Raw genomic sequence first — 17,825 nt, forward strand, 5'->3', positions numbered from 1 at the left:
ACAGCACCAACACTGATTCCCCACAAAACTGCCACCACGGGGTGGTTCTGGGCCTCCAAAGGGAAGGAACCTCTCACCTTCCTCTGGCAAGGAATATTCTGCACTTTCCACTCCACATCCCTCCCTGCGTTTGCAGGAATCCACGCCATCCTCTGAAAGGGGCTGTCCCCACGGGGGATGGCTGGGATGGGGGGACTCGCGTTAGAGCCAGCCTGAGAAACAACAAAAGGCAGGAGGGGGAAGGGAGAGAAGGGCAGAAAATAGAGAACAAAGTGCCTGCGGGCGGTTTAAAGGCTCCTTCGAGCTCCTGCTTCCAAGGACATCATCTCCCCCATGGAGAATGTCTCGCGAAGCCGCTGTCCCCTCGGGCGGGACATGCCCCGCTCCTCCCGCTCGGCCGCAGCCCGCCCTCGCAGGATGGCAACCCGCAGCACTCACAGCTTGCTCCGTCTCTCACCACCCTCCCTTTGAGCCACGAACAAAGACGGAGCTGCGCGGCAGAACGGCCGGACCAGCTGGGTAGGGTTTAACCATCGTGGCCCATATGTGCTGAAATACCCAGACATATTGGGGTTGTGTTTAAAGGAACAGTCCCAGCTTTCACGCTGAAAGCCGGCGCTTTTCCAAGGCGAGCGTGAAGTTTTTTACCTTGGGCCTTTTGCAAAAAGGTGGGGTGTGGTTTTAGCAAAATCTCAAAGAGACATAATATTTAAAGCTAGAGGACTAGAAGCAAGGTTTTCAAATACTTAATATCTGACAAAAAAGATTTTGTCCATATTCCTAGCTAAGGCCAAAGTAGGGAGAGCAACTGGAGAAAGCATCTCATTATTTTATCAGCCTGTGTGCAAAGCACCTTCACTACACAGTGACTTAGGGAGGCTGAAGCACAGCATGGATTGGAGATGAGAGCTTGCCTTGGACTGACCATGGGCAACTTCCCTGGATCTCCATGCCTTTAAAGCCAGAACCCCAGTTTGGGTTAGGAAGATGGCTTTCTTGTCAGCCCTTTCTCCAAGGAAGTTAATATGAAAGCTGCAGCTACACTTGAATAATTCCAGGCATTTGGTAACTGGAGACAAATCTCAGCAGTGCAAAGGGAACTTACACTCCCTCCCAAATGTGTGAATCAAGCCACCACTTCAGTGCACGCTGTGTTTTTTGTGTAACAAACTACATTTCCTTTGTGTAGTGTTAGACACAGGTAACAAAGAAGCACGATAATGCAATAATCATCTGAGACAGCCTGGAAAACTCCAACACAGGATGAACTGGGAATGAACAGAAAGACACAAGGTGTGCAGGACTGTAGTATTTCCAGGTGTAGATACTAAACACACCAGTCTGAAAAGGTAAAAGTGTGGATAGCACATACCTCAGAGAAAAAGCAGCAGCATTTTGGACTGAAAAAAAGAGGAAGAGGCCCAGGTGCCCGGGCTGGGTGCTGTGCCAGGCTGCCATCCCTGAGGCAGCTCCCTGGCTCTGCTCCCTGACCCACAGGGAAGCACCCCAGCAGAAACCATGCAGCTTTCCCTCCTCAGGTGGTGTTTCTGTATGCTTAGGGAACCTCCTCAGGCACCTGAGAGAGTCCTGTGACAACATCAAACAGCTGTTTATTTGTAAAGAGGTTCAATTTAACGAGCAAGGGTTATGATACAACACTTAGGGGACATGGAAAGCAAATAACCATCCTCCCTGACAGACAGCAGCCACCACCCAGCCACGCCCTCCCAGATTTAGGACGTGCTCTTTGTGTCCCCAGGTAGCATTTCAAGGGCTAAACACAGGGTAGGTAACACAGGCTGTGCCAGGACAGGAGCTCAGCCTGCCTAGGTTCTCTCTAGACAGGATGTATCATTCCATCCTTATGGATACTTTTTCCATATATAGCTGGAAAGGCTGTTTTCAGAGACCAGTGCCACTTTCTCTGTATTAATGTACAGTGGGGCAACTGAGGCACAGTGAGGTTTAAGGGACTTGCCTGACATCAGCCTGCACATGACAGAACCAAAGTGATCCCAAGTCTGCTGTCCCCTTGGCCTGGCAAGAATTCCTGAGGATTATATCTCTCCTCTGGACACCTAACAGGGCACAACACCACTGCAGAATAACACAGATTGCAAAGCAAGTCACCAATCCTCATATTACAGCACAGCTGTGTGCATGGATGCTTTCTAGTACCCCTAGATAACTAGATGCTTTCTAGTTATCTAGGAGATCTCTCTCTTAAAATTGCACTTGAAGACTTCCATTAAAATGGTCATGCAGGTCCCTGAAGTATGGGTGGCACACCGTGTACCAGCCATTCTGGAATGGCACCTGTTCCTTAAAACACCCCAGAGTGAGGATCAACAAACAGTTGCTCCAAGGAGCTCAGTCTTCTGAGCAGGCCCATTTTGTGCAATGTCTGCAAAGAAACAAGGACATCCAAGGCTCAGCCTAAGGTTCCTCAGGTCAGGAATGTACTGCTAAAAGACAAAACAGGAATCTTCTTCAATTCCTGCAGCTTTCAAGTATCTACTCATATCTTCACTGAATGCAGAAGAGCCACAGATTAATACAAATGGCTTTCTTCGACAGGAATTTACTATTGTCTTCATCAAGTCTTCATTGAGACGACCAGTGTACGTGTTTTCCTGATAGCTCCAAGGAAGTTCTTCCAGCGAAGTTTCCTGGAAAGGTAAAAGGTTTGCTGTGTGTGATATTAAGAAAGACAGCATTCCTTAGAGCTAAATCTCCCTCCTTCCCTCAGAGTGGTGCACAGGATGTTTTTCACCTTTGTGACACCTTGTGGGTGACACTGACCCTTCCTGAGAGCTGCATTCCTGTTCCCAAGCCCAGATGAAATCTTTCCCTGGCCACTCGCTCAAAACCAGAGTGTAACTACCACAAATAAATGCTGCAGAACCTTTTCCATTGAGAACCATCTCCCAGGGCACCTTTCCTATTTCCAAATCCCAAGTCCATTCCTCTCCATTGCCTCTCCCATTCCCAAGTCTCTTTCAGTCCCATCTCCCTTGACCAAAACTGAAAGAAGCCAGCTCTGCTCCAGAGACAGCTCTGATCCCATGAGAAGTGTCAGCTCCTGTGGTGCTGGATCCAGCAGGGACTCCCCTGCTGCAATTAATCAGGAGCAGAAGGTGCTCAGATGTGGTGGTGACAGGCAGCACAATGAAATACAGACAGATACATAATCCCAAGAGGGAGGATGCACAAGCCAGCCTTGGACTACCACAAACCTGCTAAGAGAGGAGGAAAAAGGGAGAGAGGAGGGGCAGACAGTGTTGACAGGGGTCAGGTGGGTTTCGTGCCCTTCACTGATTGAATTTCAAGACCTCCTCATGCTCTTGAGACAGCAGTCAAAGAGTTTAAACACCCTGAAAAGGGTATTTAAGCCATGTCACCAGAGACAATTATGGTTATGCTCCTACAGAGCAGCTGAGGGGGTGCCCAAGTCACCAGCACTTTTCCCTCTACCAAATCTCATCCTGCTGAGGCCACGTGTGGAACAAAATGTATGAGGCAGTTCCACTGTGAGAGATTCAAGAAATGATTCATCTGAGGAACTAAAAATGCAATGGGATTCATTCCCTTAGCATAAATAATTCTTTCTATATCCTCCCAGCAATGAATCCTCATTTCTGACGGAAATAATTTTTAACCACCAAATCCATGCAGAACACAGGCAACTTTGGGACCAAATGGAAATGAAAAAGACTGCTCAAAATGTAAGACCTTTGAGAGGTATGCCCTCATCCCATGAATGTGGCAGAAAAGTGATTTTACAGAGGGGGAGACAACTTTCAGAAGTTTAAAAATGGGTCAGCAAGGAAAAATAATTGCTGGGAAGTTGGTGCTAGCATACCAGAGGAGAGCTCTAGCCACGAGCTAAGAATGGAAGATAAGGACAGATTAAGGCAGTGGTATTAGGAAGAAAGAAACAGCTTATTTGCTGTTTAGGTGCAACAACAACTGTCTAAAATGGGGGGGAATAACCAACAGTGACTATGGAGCAGCAGGTCCACCCCAACAGAACAGGGAGGCAGAGAGGAACAGTCATGGCCACTTCCCCAAAATTCTCCAGACAAGTAGCAGTGTGAGTACATGCAGCAGATTTAAGAACAGCAGCTACTGGATCACAAATTAGGCCTGATGACTGGGAAAGAATTAAGCTCATGCTTTGCTTATGGAAAAGTGGAGGAGGCAGAGGCTCATCCAGCACACAGAACCCTCATACAAACATGCTTCATATCCATTTATTTACCTGGCTTAGGACATAAAATATTCTAATATTCCAGTACCGAGCCAAATCCTGCAGAAGAGGTTTTAAATAAATTTTGTCAAAGGTTGGGAAGCAGCCAACAAGAGTTACAAAGGTTTCATCCTCTTCATCATCTGTTATGGACTGGAGGATGGGAATCATTGGTGCAAGGCCGGTGCCAGAGGCCAGCATGAGGAGTTCTCCATGCTAACAACAAAACAGAGAATTTGGAATGAGCTGTGGTGGCTGGAAATGGGTGTGCTCATGGTCAGTTCCTCTTGCTGCCACCCTGGTAAAGGGTCTCTTGAGAAACAACATACCAGAAGGTCATGAACTGGTAAATTCAGATCCCAAAAAGTATTTTTCTGCAAAGGACTACAGATAGCAGTTAAGGAATTGACATATCAAATCTAACAAAACTGGATTTTCCCCAAATATATTAATTTATCCTAACTTTAGCCTTGATTTCAATTATTCATGTTTCAGTTTCAATTCTGCAGTATGCTTTGCTGACCCACTGTGTGTTTTCTTCCACTGGAAATGCTCCCTGGGTTTCTCTTGGTTACTGCAAAGTAAAATCCTGAATGTCCTCTGGAGGAAACGAGTGTGTCAGGAAGCAGGACACAATTGCTCTGCATAGAGCTTGGCCACTCAGATTTTACTTATTTTTGTTAAGGGAAAATAAAAAAACAAACAAAAATAAATCCACCAAAAACTCCAAGTGTTTGGGATCTTAATGACCAGTGTTTCAAATTTGCTCCTCATTTGAAAGGTCAGAATTAAGTAACTGAATTAGTGTGTGTGAGAAGCCTCCCCCTGAAACCAGATCTGCCTTTCCCTGCAGCCAGCCTGGTATTGGCAGGTGGGATCAGCATTTGGGGAGCGACCTGACACCTCAACAGCTCAGGGAATACCCAAGAGAGGGGAAGATTAACACCTCCCCTTCACCCCTACTCACTTACAACACAGAGATGTGGGTCAAATCAGGCAAAAACCCATCCACACTCATTGCTGGTGCAAAGAAAGTTCCCTTTGTTAGGCACATCAGGAACTCCTAATGCAAGTGATGAACACACAGCCTTGCTAATGTTTTCCTGTCTCCCATCTACCTCCTCCTCCCTGTTAAATATTCTGCAGTTCAAGAGAGCGCTCCAACTGACTGCTAATGCTGTCACACTGTACAGTAACCCAGGAAGTCTCTAAAATAATCATGAAAACAGTAATCAAATTGATGTCTTCCCTTCAGAGTATTGAACAAAGCCTGCTGCCACAGGCTGAAGCATCCTATGGCTCTTAGGAACTAACCTTATTAGGTTGATATGGGAACCCTCCAAACGGCCCACGCCAAAAGACCACGTCTCCTCTTTTCCACGTTTTTATGTATTGTGACATTAGTCCAGCTTCATAGCACTAATAAAAAACATGGCACAAAAGAAAAGAATAATTATACTCCATTGGAAAGTTTCCCAGCTTAAAGTCGATTATAAAGTCATCTACATTTAAACGAAAAGAGGACAAAAAAAACATTTTGTGTATTTAAAAAAAGAAAGAATGATCTGTTTGAAAAATAACTCAAAGTTATACCCAAAACAAAGACATTTAAATTAAATCATATTGGAACCACTCCAGTTTGACTATAATGTAAACACAACCCTCTCATGCAGCCTGAATTTCCAAAACTGGAAAAAGCTTATCAGAGTTCTTGCTTACAAAGCACACAGAGAAGAGTGTCTTGAATGCAAAGCACAGTGCAGGCCTTCAAGTGTTCTCCAGATCTCAGGGTATGGGGGTCTGGAAATGCCCTCTGGGTACTGTTAGTTATATAAACACCGCACAGCTCTTGCTTTGTTTCAGTCTCTCAGATGCTGCGCTGATACAATTAGTGACCCAAAGTCAGGCTTCTCATTTGTAAAACTCTTTGTTTTCAGACCAGATCATCTGGATGCTGAGGGATACCTCCACAGTTCCAAAAGAATATGTTAATTTTGGCCCCATGGAAGAAAAACACGAGCAAAAACCTGCCTCACTTTCCACCAGGCACAAACAACACTGCTGTTGCCTGCAGGAATGCTGACCTCGCTCATGACTGAGGAGAAGGACTCAGTGCTTGCTGGAAACTGAGAAGGGATGAGAGGCTGGAAAATGAAGGGCTTATCCAAGCCTGGATGTTGCCATCCATGCCCTAAATGTGTGACCACTGAATGTTTTAAGAGAGAAATGTGAGCAAAAGAGCAGGCACAGTCCAGGATGTGGCTGGAGAACCAGGACTGGCCCAAGCAGCAAGAGCTGAAAAGCCCAAAGCTGCAGCACACAATGGCTCTCACAAGAATAACCCTGGGGAAGAGCAACACAATCAGGGGTCAGAAGATGGGATGTGATACAAGCCCTTGGCAACTCCAGCCCACACAAAAGAAGTGTATTTGGGGGTATTTCCTGCACAGGCATTGGAGAGAAGCCTGGCTCCACACCCCAGTGCCTTGGCTGGCCACCAAGCTGCACTGCAGGCAAACAAAATTGGTGAACCACAAAGCAGCTCAGAAAAAGCCAGTGAGGGAGCCTGTGCTTGTGCTTGCAAGCAGTGTTAGCTAAGAAAGAACACAGATGCTCCTCCTCTCCCAGCCTCTCACTTAAACCTGAAATATTAAGAAGTATTAGCACGATTCAAAAGGTAAATCACACACATATCCAGGCTCTGAGTTATTGTCAGAATTGTTTTATGTTCAGAGGGCTCTGGGCAGGTGCTAAGTCACGTGCAAAGAGTGTGCACTTGCTTCAGAGAAGTAAATTTTAAACCTCCCTTCTTCAAACACATCCAGAAACCCAAGGCAAGAACGGAAAAGTTCCCTTACTGCCTATTCCCGAAGGACAGGGGTAATGGAAACTAAAACAATCCTTCTTTCACCAAAATTATTTCCAAAAAAATTGAAGTGATTGAGTGGGTTTAAAATGAATTTTTCTAAATAAAAAGGAAAAAAAAAATATATCTCCTGGGGGGAAACTTCCACACCCCATTTTACATGGAGAGAAACCCTAACATTATAAAATCACTCAAAAAGAGGGTTATGCTCTGTAAATGGCAACTCCCTCACTCTTAACTGTAGTATCACAAATGCAATGCCATAATAACAGGAGACAGAAGGGTTTGAACAGTGCTTGGATTGCATAGTAATAATAATATACTACTTTCCAAAATTGCCTCAATAGTGTGAAATATACCACAACCTACAGAGTGAGTTATAAAAATGGCTGCTTTACACTGGGTGTTACCAACCTCTTTTGTCACTGCCAAAGAATAACTATAGCTCCTTTTGGGATGAAAGGTTCTATATAAAGGAAAGGTATCATTACAATCATTACTATTATTATTGAAATGCAAAACCTGTGAGTAATGAGCTGCTATACATGAAATTTCACAGTCATCCTATGAATGTATCCTATTAATGCAACTCAAATGCAACGTTTCTCTCCCCTACCACACACCAATTGCCACAAGAATGGGGAAATGACCCTCCCACAGGTGTCCTAGAGAAGCTGTTCACTTTTCTAAAGAGCAGGGATTGTGTTAGAACACACAATGCATAATAAACCCCAGAAACATGAAATCCTGGAAGACAGGCAGAGAACAAGTGGCCCTTCTCTACAAGCCACCTGGGATACCCAGCACTCTGAATTTCACACCTGTACTGAAGTCTGTGTCTGCCCTGGTGACATACAGATGCAGTATTGGAAATATATTCAAGTCAGTATTTGCCACACAAAATAATCACCCTGAAGACTGACATGAGACAAATTTCCAGCCAAATCTCCTATAAAATCCTTTTGAACTCAACCAGCATTTTGTGGTTGACTCCATAAGGGTGAGGACACTTGTCAAGTAAAATACAGAGGGGAGGATAAGGGCAAATATTTCCCAAAATCTGTGGTTCAGCTGGGCTGACAAATGGGTGCAATTTCAAAGACAGCCCGAAAAAGCAAAGCAAAAGGAGAGAAGTGAAATGGACACATCTCTCCATCCCAGGGGCTCTCCCAGGTGATCCCAGGGCTTCTGCTGCAAAGCACTTGTTTGTGTGTCAACTCATTCTGCTTTCAGTTTTGTAGGAAAAACTGCAATTTTTATCAGCAAAGCACGAATGCTTCAAAACAACAGAGAAACAGTCCATGAGGGATTTGAGAGAATCTCACTTGAAACACTGACAGCATGCTTGGTTCCTAAAGAAAACACCTTATACTCTAATTCACACTGTCCAGGCTTACTTACTTTGATTAGAACTTCAAAGTAACCTTCTGCATTCCTGGGGCTAATTGGAGTGTAGGCTCTCTGGACCTCCAGACCATTCACCACTCCTCTGAGAAGAGAAACAGGAAATCCCTGTGACTTGGGTCATTTGGGGGGCTCCTGCAGCTCTCTGGGAGACAGATCCTCTGCCCAGTGGCCCAGCCTGTGCACAGATGCAAAACATTTCCCTTCCAGAGGCAGAAATCCAGGGGGAACAGAATGGCTAACAGCACCTTTTGTTTTCCCGGTGGTGGCCTCAGGTGTACCACATCCAGCTCCTGAAAGGGATTTACCACACCCCTGAAAGGGATTTTGTAAGAACATGCATGAGCGGCAAAGGGGAGAGGAAACACTTAAGTTTGCTGTTCCTTTTAGGCTGGGGTCACTTTCTGCATCTGGTAATCAAATAACAAAAGCCAAGGCACAGCCTTGACCTCAGGCCTTGTCAATATAGACTGTATTTTCCTGTAAGTATTCCCTTTCCATGGAATTATCCACCCTTCTCTTTGCTACTGACCGCGGGAATTGATTGAAGTGACCAAAACTTTTTCTGTGCTGTGTGATGAGGCAGGGCTGGAGGGAGGAGCGTGTGCTGCCAGCAGAGCCAGCTGCACACACCAGCCCTGAACGTACCAGGGACATCAACAGATGCACATCAATGGCATCCTAACAGGACTTTCTCTGTCTGGCAATGATCACCACAGATGGCTGAGAGACAGAAACTTTCCCCAAGTGGCCCCTTTCTGGCAAGCAGCAAACGACATAGGAGGGTTGTTTTGCTAGAAATCAGTCAGGCAGTGCCTGGGTACTGGGGTGCTGAGTTACCCCAAGATACAGGGCCTGAAACACCCAGCTCTGCGGCAAGTGCAGCTCATTGTCTTCATTCCAACACGCTGGAGTAAATAATCTGTTGTAACATCTATTCTTTTAGATCTTTCTTTCTGCAAATGGATTTTCTTAATCACACCTAGTTCTTTCTGAGCCACCAACGCAGGGATAATGCTGAAGAAAACTACAGCTTTTACCATAGAATTAGTAGAGGCAGCGAGCTCACGAGCTCTTTCATTTGTGTCATTGTGGAGGTACAGAAATCATGATTTGCCTGCTATGAAGCCTTTGTCTAGTGACAAAACCCTACGTGTTAGGTTACATAATGCAGACTGTTTAACTAGCACAGAGAACAATACCTTAACACGATATGTTGTCCTAAACTCAATGGCAGGCTGCTATTTCCCGGTAATTCAAATTTGTACTGGTAGGTGTCCTCTGTCAGCTGCTGCACCGAGCTCACGCTGAATGCAGTGAATGTATCTGGATTCAGCTCTGAATTATTGCTCTGCAAGAACAACAATAAATAATTACTTGGTTAGATGGTGTCTTTTATTATTTCATTTTTCTCTGGAAGCAAACGTGTGTGCTCATTTAGTGCCAGAGATACTCAGGACGTATATTAAACACCGAGGCCCGGCGCAAATTCCAGCTCTCTGCTGATTCATTATCATGTTCTGCAGCGTGCACTTTGGGATCTTGCATTTCTCCCCACCACCACCTTTTTAAATTACTTTTTTTTACACCTTACAGCAAGGTCATCCTATTATGACTCACTGTGATCATTTTCTCAGGTCTGGAAACAAACAGAAATAATTCTGCTAAAAGAGCCAAGCACTGCTTTGGGGGCAACTTTGCAACCTGCTGATGGCCACAGTGAACAGAAAATATTGTCAGTTGTTTCAGCTGATCTTTTTTGCTTGACCCAGCATAGTTAATCTAACGTAAAAAGGGCACTGACAGGCTTAAAAATTACACTCTGAAGACAACTGCTCCACTGCACACAACGCAGTGTTGTCTCAGCATCAAGATACGAGCCTAAAAATCAGGCAAAGATGAGAAAGGTGAGGAAAACAAAGCTTCTCCAAGGAAACTCGGAGAGGAGACGCTGCAGAGCCAGAGCTGTAATGCGACACCAGGGAGAACTCTACACTTGGAAAATCACATTACAGCAGGGAGAGTGGCCAAGGGGGAGGGCGAAGGCTGAGTTTGGGGAATTGCATTTACAGCCCTCTCTTAAGGCACCACTTGAATTCATCCCTGCATCCCTCACCCATCACCACCACCCCACACTGGAACAAGTGCGATCAAAGCACAAGCTCCAGGATGCGATGAAGAGAAATCGACCTGCTCCTCCTTTCCCACGAGAAGGCTTTTGTCTTGCATTGCTTTGGCTCTCTCCCACCGTGCAAGCTCCTTCTCGTACACATCGTAGATGCAGGGCTTGCAGCCGCTGCCGCAGCACTGGGATGGAGAAGGTTCCTGGGGCCTCAGAGCCAGCCAGTCCTCCTCGCTGTCACTCATCGCCTGCAAAACACAAGCCCTGCATCAAACCCAGCACGACGAAAAGCAGCGTGTGCTCATCAGCTGGGTGTTTCGGGGAAGGACAGGAAATCTCTCTTGAGCGTCTTGCGCGTTTAGACTGAAAACCTGGAGCCGATCTGTGCCTGCAACACCCCAGTTGTGCTGGAGTGCTCAGTGTCCCTGCACGAACAGCAGCCCAGAGCAGAGCTCAGCCCAGCCTCGGGCCCTCCTCCCCAGACAGGCTGCCCAGGCAAAGCTACACCCTTTAATCCCGCTCGTTCCGCCGCGCTGATTTCCTACAATAGAGCCGCTTGGTCACCCGGAGCAGAAACATCTTAAAAATCCGCTGCTCGGTCCAGGAGAAAGGGTGACAAACCCAAGCAGCAGGACAATGGGTAACAAACCCAGGCACCAGCTGCGGCCTGAGCGCTGCGCAGCTTCGGAGCGGGGGAGGGCAGCGAGCTGAAAGCAGCGCTCAGAGCCAAGAGACCTGAGGCAAAGACGGCGAAGTCTCCGGCAAACACCCACTTTGGTTACGGGCTTTGGATACACGGCTTTAAACGCACAGGTAGGGGAGGCCAGGAAGCAGAGGATTTTATCCCTTGCTCCCGTTGCTTCCCAAGGAGTTGCACTCATCGGGTCAAAACCACGCTGCAGACATCGCGGGGCCCCTCCGCTCACACCCGGCCCGAGTGAAGCCGCTCACAACGCACCCGTGTCCGCAGCCCTCGGACACAAAGCGGTCCACAGGAAATTAAGAAGCCACGGGTGACGAAGCGGAGGAAGCGAACATTTAGCGCTTCCAGCAGTTTCGCTGTCAAGGTCAATTAATTAACTAACCTTCAGCCCTGTAACAGAAACACACTCATTTCAATGAGGGAGGCGGGGAACGGAAGAGAGAACCAAAGGCGACTCGCCCGGCTTCCTACCGCCCCGTCCGCCCGGAGCACCCACGGGCTATGCACGGGAGGGTAACCCCCGTGGCCGGGGGTGAGTCCGAGAAGCCCGGGCTCGGAGCTACGCAGATTTACAGAGCTCCGAGCACTTACTGTGCGCGCCCGGGGCAGAACGGCCCCAGCCCCGGGACACCCGAGCTGGCTCTGCCGCCTCCCGCCCAGGGACGGTCTCTCAAGTGCCCCCCCGCCGCCCCACAGGCGAGGAGTTGCCTCTCCCCGCCCACCTCCCACTCGCCAACCCAGCGCCTGCCCTCACCCGCCAGGCAATTTGCCGACCCTCCCTTACCGCGGGGCGCGCCTGCCCGCCATTGGTCGCCGCCGCCGTCAGTCGGGGGGGTGACGGTGGGGGACGAGCCCTTGCCAAGATGGCGGCGGGCGGGCGCTGAGGCGGCGGCGGGAGGAGGAGGATGGCGGCGATGGCGGCGGGGCCGAAGGCGCTGAGGCGGGCGGGGGTGGTGGCAGCGGCGGCGGCGCGGGGCCTCACCCGCGGCATCGCCACCCGCGCGGGGCGGCCCCGCCACCGCGCGCCGCTCCCGCGCACGCCCTGGACCGTGCGGGGTCCGCCGCCGGAGGTGCTGGCGGAGATGGCGGAGCCGCGGCCGGTGCGGGAGCAGGTGGAGCTGGACACCGTCACGTACGCGGAACGGCTGCACTACGTGCCCGGCCTGGCCCGGCCGCGCTTCCCGCCCTGGGAGCGCGGCTGGCGCGACCCCTGGCACTCGCCGGGGCCGCGCTACGAGGAGATGCCGCTGTACAAGGAGCGCGGCTGCTACATCTGCCATCAGGGTGTCCGCATGCTGGAAGGTACCCGACACCCCGCGCTGTCCCCTGCCAAGCACTCGCCCTGCCTGCCCCTCCTGCCAAGGGTTCTCCTGGCACAGAGTGTAAAACACTGTGAAGAGCCTGCCCAGCCGCATGAGCTGCCAGGCGGCCTCGGCCACAGACAGAGTGGCTGGGGTTGGAGGGGGGCATTGAGCATCACCGCCGTGTGACAGACACATCGCCTTGGGTTGTGTTTCCAGGAGTGCGGCAGGCGCAGTGGCTCACCAAGACGAAGCTCGTGGAGGGTTTGCCCCCAGCCGTGCAGGGCATTGTGGATAACCCGGCTCTTGGGCTCCAGGAGCTGGAGGAGAGGGCGAAACACATGGTGTCCCACGCGCGGCTCTGGGACACGGCAGAGGTTGCTCCCAGGAGGGAGCGATATTGGTGAGTCCTCAGCTGTAAGGGAGGTTTTAAACTCCAGAGACAATTCATACACAGCTCTTCTGTGGGAAGAGGGTCTGCTGTGCAAGACCCTCTTCATCAGATTGTCAGACAAAAAAAGCAACAGCCAAAGCAACAAATAAAGCCCAATTCTGAATATTTACAGTAGCACTTATATAAATACACTAGATCAAAGCTTCTTTCAGGCCAATGTCTCTCTGTTTCAACTCAAAATCTACTAGCTGATGCAGAGTATCAGTTTTTAAAGTAATTGTAAGCATTACTTCTGCCAACTTGAAACAGGCCTGGTGTGTGTGATACCAATCTGCAATATCTGTGAACTGTTTGGGAGTGTTATGCCACTGTATGTTTTACATACAGTAATTTTACAGCATTTGTCCCCCGGAAGCATCTGCCTGCTATTATGATCTCATTTTTATGTAACTGTTTCTTTTCTTGTTTTGCAGCCCAATGCTGTTTGAAAACCTGATACATATATGCCGGTTAATGTCTGGGAAGTATCCTTCTCTGAGTAAAAGGATGTTGGCTAGAAACTTAAGGATAGCAGCAACATGGAAAAGAGGTCAGTTGCTGCTGTGGTGGAAGCATTTAGCTTTGTAAGATAAGAGGGGTAGTAAAGCTCCTGGCTTTAAGGCTGCGGACTTGGAAAAAATTAAACAATTTCTGGAGCCAGGTAATTCTTTCTGGTTTAAATAGCACTGTTGGCATGGGCAGCCTTGGATGATGGCAGGATGCTGTCCCTGAGGAGATTATTAGGTGTTAATCAATATTGACAAGATGGTGGGAGAAGGGAACCAATGTCTTAAACAAACCAAATTGTTTATTTTCTTATGTCCTAAATCATTGCTGTTGTTTTTCTAAGGATGTTTAGTTAAGAACTTAGCTCTAGCAATTAACGTTGGCATTTTAGATGAAGAAGCTACAGCTGAGCTACCATTTAAGATGGGTTTGGAGGTGAGGGGGACAGAGTGAGCCTTGCAGAACAGACTGGCAAAAGGAAATGTGCATCTTTCCCTGATGTTATTTCACCAGTGTTTGACTGTAGCCTAATTTCCCTCCCCAGAATCCATCCTCCTTCAGGTCCGTGGCCTGAGTGGAATTCTCATGACCTCTAAGACCCCAATACCAGCAGTAGCCTCCAAGGAGGAGATACTGGCCACCAAAGAGCATGTTCTGGAGACCTTCTATCCCATTGCGCCTACAATCGATCTTCAGGAGGTGAATGTGTACAAAGAGCTCAATGATACAGGTCAGTGCTGATGATAATTATCTGTGTTTGGGTTAGCTTGGCACTCCTGGGCCTTCTGGGGCCAGCTGAGAGTAGGGAGTGTGTGGGAATGAGGAGCAGGCACAGGTTTGCAGTGCAAGTGCTCCAGATCCCTGTGTGTATATTGTTGCCTAAGCAGGGCTGAGGACAAAACTCAAACCCCAGCAAACTGCTTGAGCAGTTCCTGAAGATAATGGGAGAAAGCCTTGGCTGCCTAGTGTCTTCCTGAGCTGTTTCTGACATGAGTATGTGCCCTTTAGGTTTCAGAGATGGTTATCCCTACTCTCATCCTCACACCCTGTTCTTCCTGGAGTCTGCCAACGTTCGCACGGACAGGTTCAGACCAGAACAGCTCCGTGCTAAAATGCTGATGTTTGCTTTTGGCAACGCGCTGGCCAAGGCCAGGGCGCTCCACGGGGTACGTATGGGAGCCTGCTGCTGGGCCTCTCCCTTCCCCTGCTGCTGCAGACAGTGCAGGGAGGCCTGAAAGCCCCTTACAGTGATTTTCACATCCAGGCTTCCCAGTGCAGAGGTGAAAACCCAGCCTTCAGAAATCCAGAAATCTACTGCTGAGCAATGGGCGTGTTTGTGATGCAGCAGGGTGGTATGGGCAGGAACCAGGGAATAAGTTCAGCTGTGAAACTCTAACCCATCCCACAGCTCAGTATGTAAATTGACAGTTCATTGCTGGCTGAAGGAGGAATTTTAATTAAAATACCAAATCTACATTCAAAACTTGTTTGACTAGAGTAATTTTCTGGGCAAGGTAACAATATATTTATTAAAATCTTGGCTTTAAACCAATCCAAAGAGGCAGAATCAGCAAGTACTCATACAATTTCTGTTGTAACTAGCTTTTGAAACATTCTCCCCCACATGCCCCTTCTTTTCCTAGAATGATCCCAAGGTTTTGGAACAGCCAGTAGTGGTGCAAAGCATTGGCACAGATGGACAGCTCTTCCAGTTCATGGTGTTCCAGTTAAATACAACAGACCTTGTCTCTAATGATGGCATAAAAAATCTGGTCTGGATTGACTCTGATCAGAACCTGTATGAGAGAGCCCAGTGTGTCCCAGAAGTCAAGAAGAGAGTTGTTACGGTAAGGAAAACTTGGGAAATGGTGGTGGAAATGCTGCCCTTTCACCACAGCTGGGGTCTGGGAGCTGGCACAGAGCTGCAGCTGGTTTTAAACTAGCTGGGGGGACCTGAAGGGGACATTGGCCTCATTTTCACCTAAGCAGGTGTTTCTGAGGAAACATTTCCTGGGTATTTGTAGTGCTGATGTGTGACATGCCAAGCTCAACGTGAACTCCTGCATACAGATACCCCCAGCTGAAATCCACCATCTCATAGTGTGCTTGTTCAAAGCCAGCTCTGAGGAAGGGAGCTCTCACAAGAGACCATCAGCCTCTCTGGGGAGTAAATAGAGCACAGAGCTGCCAGTACTGGTTATGCTGGGAGGGCATCTCACTCACAGGCAAAGGGGTTCTGCCCTCTGAGATTGACACCAGTGGAAGTACCCCCACCCAAACCCTTCTGGGGAGGGAGAGCACAATTTGGAAGCTGCCATGCCTGAGAGTCTTATTCAAGCATGTTTAAAGCCGTTGTTTGTCTACATTAATCACTTCACTGCAAACTGAGCATCCGTGTCTTTTTCTCTGCAGAAGCCCGCTGGAATTTCTGGCTTTCAGCCAGACACATTCAAGAAGTTTCTGGCACTGTATCTGCATGGAACTGTGTGAAATTCAGCTCAAATGAAAATACTTCACCAACTGTACCTGCTGCTTCTCTTTGCCAGAACCGTCGTATAATTAAAGAAAGGTGGATTAATTTACTTTAAAAAATAAATTATATTGTTACTGAAAGTAAAAAAATTTTTTTTTTTTAACTAAATAGTACATGAAGAAACTCTTTCATTTTAGGGGCTCACCTCTGGATTTGGGTTAGAGGAGTTGTCAGATGCATCCTCCTGCACTCTTCCTCCATTGCCTGGGAAGAACATAAGCCAGTCATTATTCCTCTGCGCAGGCTCTGCTCTCAGTGTGCTTCTGCACAGAGCCAGACTCAAACCTATTCCCGAGGTTGCTTTGAGTCCCTCTGAATGCAGAAGAGACTTACAAAGCTTCAAGGGGAAAGCCTGAGCCACGAGGCTTTTTCATTCTGCCTGGCTTTGACTTTGTTTTACTCCTGGCTGCCGTGGGATGCGTCGTGCTGCCCTGTGCTTAGTTCCCAAAGCACTTAATCGGAGGGATTGCTTTGTTGGATCTGTAGAACCACAGTCCTTTTATCCCCCAATCCTGGATGAAGAGACCTGTGCATTTGGGGAAAGTGATGTAGAATGTAGCGGGAAACTTTGGTGCCTGTAGCTGGTATTTGCTGCTAAAAATACAAAGGAAGAATTTCTTCCTGCCACACAGAGTTAACTGAGCAGGAAGCATATTCTTTTTAACATGGGGGGATTAGTGTGGGTTTTGTAAAATGAAAGCTAAATTAGCTGCAGCCAAATGTAGAATGTTTTGCAGTTCTGGTACCCTCCAGCACATGGGAAGGGAGAGGACAGCCTGCGCTATTTTAAGGTGTGGAAGAGCACATTTCCAAGAAATTCATCTCACTTCGGTGTCTTGTGTCAGAGGCTGGTCTGTGCTTTGTGATCCCTGGCCATCTGGATGAACACCCCAGTTGTGTGTTCCAGCCCCAGTCCGTCAGGCAGCTCCACTCTGCAGGGCTCGGGAACGTTCACCGGTCCCATTTGAGATCAACAATTGCACCCCGTCAATTGGGATGCAGTGGCTGCAGGCTAAATTAACAAATCCCTTCATAGTTAGCAGAAGTGCTTGAAAGAGAAAAAACTCATAAGCATTGCACTGCTCTGCATCATCTTAATCCTGCCTGCTCGAGGGATGCCTAATTCAGCTCATCGGAGTAAATCTGTTCAGGTCTGTGATTTGCAGCCAGGTGTTTGGGAATACATTTCAACAGGGCTGTGCTCTGTGGAGCCTGTCACACGCAGTGGGTGTTTCTTTCTCGGGCTGCTGCCTCCCTGCTGTGTCACACGGACCCTGCCTGACATCCCCTCGCTCTTCCAGCTTCGGGTCATTACCCGTCCTAGGGAGGAAGTCCTGTAGGGCAGCCAGCTGCCCGTTAGCATTCCTGAGGAGAGAATTTCCCTGAGGAAGCCTGGTGGAAGAGCAGCTGTGCTGGAGAGGGGTTGTGTAGAGGTGAAACACCTCGTGTGCTTCTCGTAGATGTGGGAATTTGTGGGGATGGTCTGTCTGGAAGAGGCAGAGTCCCTTCAGCTGCTTTTACCTCTCAACAAAGACATCTCTGTCAGGGCAGGCAGTTGAAGGGGAGAGGCTGAGAGAAGCTGGAGCCCTGCTGTGCTCAAGCTGAGCTGAGACAAAGCACAAGCACAGGGAGGGATGGACGAAGGCAGAGCAAAGGCAGTTTTGAAAAACAGCGGAAGCAGGGAGATGTGGGATGGTCAGCAGGAAA

General features: G+C 48.3%; 2 protein-coding genes across 4 annotated transcripts; one reads left to right on the forward strand and one right to left on the reverse strand.

Annotated features, from left to right (window-relative positions):
- Window positions 1-1,568: 1,568 nt before the first annotated feature.
- LOC121362044 (NADH-cytochrome b5 reductase-like) lies at window positions 1,569-12,039 on the reverse strand. Of its 3 annotated transcripts, XM_041483238.1 has the most exons (8): window positions 11,936-11,985; window positions 11,727-11,734; window positions 10,710-10,889; window positions 9,722-9,870; window positions 8,517-8,604; window positions 5,564-5,668; window positions 4,262-4,465; window positions 1,569-2,669 (listed from the first exon to the last, which is right to left on the reverse strand). In XM_041483238.1, the coding sequence occupies exons 3-8, from the start codon at window positions 10,884-10,886 to the stop codon at window positions 2,466-2,468; spliced, it is 927 nt and encodes a 308-aa protein (XP_041339172.1). In that variant the 5' UTR covers window positions 10,887-10,889; window positions 11,727-11,734; window positions 11,936-11,985; the 3' UTR covers window positions 1,569-2,465. The 3 variants fall into 3 exon arrangements, with proteins under 3 accessions (XP_041339172.1, XP_041339170.1, XP_041339171.1); XM_041483236.1 differs by lacking the exon at window positions 11,727-11,734 and having other exon boundaries at window positions 11,936-12,039; XM_041483237.1 differs by lacking the exons at window positions 11,727-11,734; window positions 11,936-11,985 and adding an exon at window positions 11,600-11,716.
- Window positions 12,040-12,188: 149 nt separating this feature from the next.
- Window positions 12,189-16,207, forward strand: MRPL37 (mitochondrial ribosomal protein L37). The gene is made up of 7 exons (XM_041483527.1): window positions 12,189-12,646; window positions 12,865-13,048; window positions 13,513-13,628; window positions 14,130-14,315; window positions 14,594-14,751; window positions 15,229-15,432; window positions 15,998-16,207. The coding sequence occupies exons 1-7, from the start codon at window positions 12,250-12,252 to the stop codon at window positions 16,073-16,075; spliced, it is 1,323 nt and encodes a 440-aa protein (XP_041339461.1). The 5' UTR covers window positions 12,189-12,249; the 3' UTR covers window positions 16,076-16,207.
- The last annotated feature ends 1,618 nt before the right edge of the window (window positions 16,208-17,825 follow it).

Source organism: Pyrgilauda ruficollis, unplaced genomic scaffold (assembly GCF_017590135.1).
Source record: "Pyrgilauda ruficollis isolate IOZ18807 unplaced genomic scaffold, ASM1759013v1 scaffold6, whole genome shotgun sequence".
In the NCBI taxonomy this organism is placed as follows: Eukaryota; Metazoa; Chordata; class Aves; order Passeriformes; family Passeridae; genus Pyrgilauda; species Pyrgilauda ruficollis.

What these genes read in the sequence shown, in the direction of transcription:
- LOC121362044 (XM_041483236.1), bottom strand. Translation starts at nt 10,886, where the DNA reads ATGAGTGACAGCGAGGAGGACTGGCTGGCTCTGAGGCCCCAGGAACCT. An exon ending in TCGTGGGAAAGGAGGAGCAG is followed by an intron (nt 9,871 to 10,709) that starts GTCGATTTCTCT and finishes TTGTTCTTGCAG; the next exon opens with AGCAATAATTCAGAGCTGAA. An exon ending in TCCCATATCAACCTAATAAG is followed by an intron (nt 4,466 to 5,563) that starts GTTAGTTCCTAA and finishes TTTTGTTGTTAG; the next exon opens with CATGGAGAACTCCTCATGCT.
- MRPL37 (XM_041483527.1), top strand. Translation starts at nt 12,250, where the DNA reads ATGGCGGCGATGGCGGCGGGGCCGAAGGCGCTGAGGCGGGCGGGGGTG. An exon ending in AGCAGCAACATGGAAAAGAG is followed by an intron (nt 13,629 to 14,129) that starts GTCAGTTGCTGC and finishes TTCCCTCCCCAG; the next exon opens with AATCCATCCTCCTTCAGGTC. An exon ending in AGGCCAGGGCGCTCCACGGG is followed by an intron (nt 14,752 to 15,228) that starts GTACGTATGGGA and finishes TTCTTTTCCTAG; the next exon opens with AATGATCCCAAGGTTTTGGA.